Genomic DNA, 4,607 nt, shown 5'->3' with positions numbered 1-4,607 from the left:
ATGCCCGTCACCTCGAAGACCGGCTCCTTGTCCCGGCTCGGGGTCACGATGTAAGTGTGCGTCTGCTGCTGGATGCGCTTGATCGTGGCCCCCTTGGGCCCCACCACCAGCCCCACCACCCGGTAAGGCACCCGCACTTGGATGGTGGTCTGGCCGGGCAGGTTAGGGGGCCCCGGGACGGTGCCGTTCAGAGCGGTGTTCTTGTTCCTGGAGGCTCGGATCATGGAGAAATGCTCGGCCGCCGAGATGATCTCCCTCCGGGCCATGGCCACATCTTCCTTTCTGCCCGTCACAACAAAGAGCGGCTCCTCCCCGCGAACCGGGGTCTTGATGTAGGTGTTGGTCTTTGCCCGCAGAGCTTTGATTTTACAACCTGAGAACGAGAGGCGAGGGGCGGAAGCAGAGAGAAAGTAGGTTACAAGCCATTATTGGGGTGCAGCCAGGGGGAGAAAAATCACCCCTCCAGGTTATAAATGGCATTTACGTTGCAAGCCCAGCCCTGATACACACCCCCACACATATTGCAGTTGGCCAACAACATGTTTGCAGTGCAACTGACCAAATCCATACAACGTGCAATTCAACTGAATAAAAACAATTAATATGCAGTACAACTGGACAACCACAAATAAGCAACCCCCGCCCCACAAAAATAAATTAGTAATTCCACCCTCCTGCTAAACACATTCCTCCTGGGGGTGGGGGGAAATCATGGGGTTTTTTTTCTTTTCGTTTTTTGTTAAAGAAGGTAGGAAGCAGTCGCTGTACTGAATGAGCCAGATTCCCCAATGCGGATGCTTTATTCCAATCCCATTGTTCCACTTCCCCACTCCATTTGTTCCTTTAAAAAAAAAAATCCGTGATTTCTAAATTTGGGGAGAGATAAAGACTCCGATTTTTTCAGTGCATTTGCCACTGAGATTTCTCTTTTGTGCAAGGAGAAAGAGACGTTTTTTTATTTTTGCTGGTCGGTGAAAGTGCATCTTGAAATTGATGCATACTGCGCCTTAGAGGCACCACGTCTACTGCACTTTCTTTGTCTGTGGGGGAACCTAGTACTGGCCATAATAACACTGCAGCTTCACTGGGGATAGCCAGTGTCGCATCTCAGACACAGACCAGCCAGCATGGAGGGGAGAAAATCTCTCACACATACTCACATACAGTTACCCACCTTGCCTCCCCACTATCTCAGCGACATGCTCGGAGCTGGGCACCGGGACGCATTCTGTCATGTTCACGCTCTTTTTCCGAGGCTCGTTGTCGTAGATGGAGCTCGTCTCGTCGTTATCCAGCCCCAGCAGGGAGAGCTGATCCAGGGCTATCTGAAGGGCTCTTTGGTCATCCAGGGTCTCTCCCCCTCCACCACCTCCTCCGCCGCCGCCGCTCCCGTTCCTCTCCATGTCTGCAAAAAGCGAGCTGGGCATAGTCCCGGTGTGTGTTCCACCCTCCTCCTCCTCCTGCACTCGGTTCAGTAGTAAAAGATCAGACACAAAGGAAAACCCAAGGCAGATGGCCAGCAGGAGAGGAGGAAAGGGAGGGAAGGCGAGTGCTGGAGACCGGGGATCAGTTGCCTTTTGCTTGTATATTTTGTATCTTTTTTTTTTCAGTGCAATCCGGTTTATAAGATGTTTTCAGCACCCCCCCACGACTCCCCCCCGAAGTTTTTTTGGCTGGGGGTGGGGTGGGGGGGAAGAACAGCGAGAGGAGCTCCGATGATTTCCCCCCCTTGAGTTCCTTGCTGGCCACAATGCCAAGCGATGGCAGCGTTTCTTTAAGGAGCCCCTCCCAGACTCCACTCCACTCACTCAGCGTTTTTTCCTCTTCTCCCCTCCTCGGTCTGACCTACTGCTGCAGCCAGACAGCACTGTAGGGGGGGGGGGGGGGGATCAGGGAGCCGCCGCGTAAGCGGCAAGAGCTGACAGCACAATGCTACTGACACTATCGCTGTGTGAGGCGATTGGACAGGCACAGTGCAGAGGGGCCGGCATTAGGCTGGTTGACCCACTCCCTCTTCTTCCCCCGCCCCTCCAGGCAAACTCCTCTCTTTGTTGTCTAATGCAGAACAATAAAGACTCTAGACACTGGTTTGTATGGATCAACCTTGCATGCATCACTTTCCCCACATTTCCCTTTCCTGTGTGTTAATTATTTTATTAAAGAGACCGACTTTATTTTTAATCGATTGTACAAAACGCCGGCCCGGAGGTCAATTAACCTAATGGACCATCTTCCACACACCCGCCTTCCAAAAACGAACCCACATTTTTTTTTCTGGTCATAAATCACTAAGTTAAAGGTGCTTCTTGGCGGGGGTGGGTTATTGTACAGCAGCCAGTTGTGTGCATTGCATTGGTTGATGCAACGTTTCCCTGGGCAGACAGCAGCCACTGAGTGACTTTCATACTCATCAATGGCAGAGAGACTCAGGGCAAGGGGGTGTGATAGCAAAATCTGAAAGCCAGCCAGTAAGGAGAACAATGCAACCGTCCTTTACACCGTGCGCTGGCTGCTAAACGGGTACTAAACACGCAACAGAATCACACTGCAATGCAACAACCATAGAGGAAAGAGACAACGGTCGATTTCGCACCGGAGGGGAAATATATTGCATTGCACTCTCCGAGCTAGTTAATAGGAACAGCCCCGGTGCAGCAACATCTCACGGCAGAAAAGTCCCATTGCAACAGAGCTGCAGCCCAAATTCCCAGGTAGGTCTGATTTGCCGGTCGTTTCAGGACAAAGATTCCCAGCGCTGCTGTGAATGTGCGGAGCAGACACAAGAGCCGAGCCCGGTGCTTGCTTGGAAAGGCTGGCTTTGCGCCTGCGCCTGCGCCCCCCGGCTCGGCTGGAGCTGCTCCGCCATGCGCACTGGGCTTCCACGATAGGGTTAGGGTTGAGCGGTCTCCGGCCGCGCTCGCTCCCTGCAGACAGCGCGAGCCGGCGCCCAGTGAGGAGCTGTCCGCGCGGCGCTGCTCCTCCAGTGCTGATGCTGAGCGTGCCCCCCTCCGGGAGGGGCCCCCCGCGCTCCCCAGGGTGGGAACAAGGCGCCTCCCGCGAGATTCCCCACAGAGCGGGCGCAGCACCTGAAGTGAGAGCCCCCCAGGGAGGGATCACAGCATCTTAGGGCGATTCAGGGTTGGAGGGGCTGCAGGGCATAGATAGTACCCTAAGAGAGACAGAGACACCCCCCCCCCACGACGGAGGTGGAACACACCCCAGGGAGGGGGCAAAGTACCCACAAGAGACATACCCCTCCGCATGGTGTGAGTAGTACTGATAGGGCAGGAGTGCAGCGCCTCCCCTGAGCAAGAGCCCCCATGGAGGAGGATAGGTTCCCCAGAGCCCCTGGGGAAGGCAAATGGGGACCATACCCAGTCACAGCCTTCCTGGGGAGGGAGTACTCCAGCCCCCATGCCTACTGCCTACCCAGGGCCGGCACAACCCATTAGGTGACCTAGGCAGTCCCTAGGGCGCTGCGATTTGGGGGGTGGCAACCGCAGTGGTATTTCGGCAGTGGGACCTTCCGCCCCCTCTGTGTGTGTGTGGGGGGGGGCGGCAGCCTTTCGGGGCGGAAAAGCTGGCGGCGCTCCTGAGGACACCTGCAGCGAGAGCTCCCCCATCGGCCCTGGGGTGCATCGCTTTAGGAAGGGCAAAGAGCTGGCCACCTGACACTTGCTAGTCTGCAAACTTGACCCGTTCACACATTATTGTGGTTCTATTGGACACTTGTTCAAAGTAGAATTTTTAAAAAGGATGTTTATTTGCAGTGACCTCAGTGCGACAGAGGGAAGGAGTGCAGCACCCACAGTAAGAGCCACCTGAGGAGAAGTGGATTATTGTCCAAAGCCATATGCCCTATGGAGGGGAAAGGGCTGCAACATATGCAGTGAGATGGCTCCTAGGAGGAGGCATATGGCCCATGTGGAGACAGACCTCACCCAGGAATGGGCCGCAGTGCCTGCAAAGGGCCTCTTCTCCATCTTAATGATTTGGATCATGAGGTTTAAGAGCAAATACCCCTTGGAATAGAACAGCACAACAAGCACAAAAAAATGCCTTGCTGGTACAGCATTTCAAAGGAATAGCTGCTTCTCCAAGACCCCATCCTGGCCTGGCCTGACAATCCCATGGAGTTTGTGCATTTTGTACTTTATGAGATTATTGTTATACAAGTGTCAGTGTGTGCTGTATGAGACACAAATAAAGCCAAGCTTTCCTCATCAATCATCCTTCTACTTGTTCATTATCATGCAGGGGTAAAGCCAATCATTTAAGGTCTATAATGTGACTGGTAAATATTTATGAAGTGGCTTGGCCTGTAACTTTAACTTTTCTATTTAATAGAATCAATTTGGAAGGAAAACACCAAACATGGCAAAATGCAAATAGGTAAAATAATGCTGGAAAGGCAAATTGAAGGCAAAGCAAATTGTGTCTGCCTGCCCCTTGTACGATGATCAATTGGAATTGCTAGAGACACATTTGTATTATCTCTTTCATTGACTCCCTGTTTGATTTTGTTGCTTTGTGCTCAAGTCCTGCCCTAGGGTCTCACCCTGACCAGTCACTAAAGCACCATATCCACCTAGTACCTTATTAGACTT

At 52.9% G+C, this 4,607-nt stretch overlaps 1 protein-coding gene across 1 annotated transcript in view; it reads right to left on the bottom strand.

The window, feature by feature from the left end:
• The window catches only part of MEX3B (mex-3 RNA binding family member B), a 4,280-nt gene extending 2,442 nt beyond the window's left edge, over nucleotides 1-1,838 (bottom strand). Inside the window, exons 1-2 of the mRNA XM_024202464.2 lie at nucleotides 1,175-1,838; nucleotides 1-373 (exon numbers count right to left, since the gene is read on the bottom strand). The exon at nucleotides 1-373 is cut by the window's left edge and continues 2,442 nt beyond it. Coding sequence (XP_024058232.1) covers nucleotides 1-373; nucleotides 1,175-1,427 — 626 coding nt within the window. The 5' untranslated portion in view covers nucleotides 1,428-1,838. The remainder of the gene's footprint in view (nucleotides 374-1,174) is intronic.
• Nucleotides 1,839-4,607: the final 2,769 nt, after the last annotated feature.

The sequence above is a fragment of the Terrapene carolina genome, unplaced genomic scaffold (assembly GCF_002925995.2).
Source record: "Terrapene carolina triunguis isolate 2854851 unplaced genomic scaffold, T_m_triunguis-2.0 Scaffold67, whole genome shotgun sequence".
Classification (NCBI taxonomy): domain Eukaryota; kingdom Metazoa; phylum Chordata; order Testudines; family Emydidae; genus Terrapene; species Terrapene triunguis.
The sequence above is the reverse complement of the archived record's forward strand: the minus strand, read 5'-3'. Positions and strand labels throughout refer to the sequence as shown.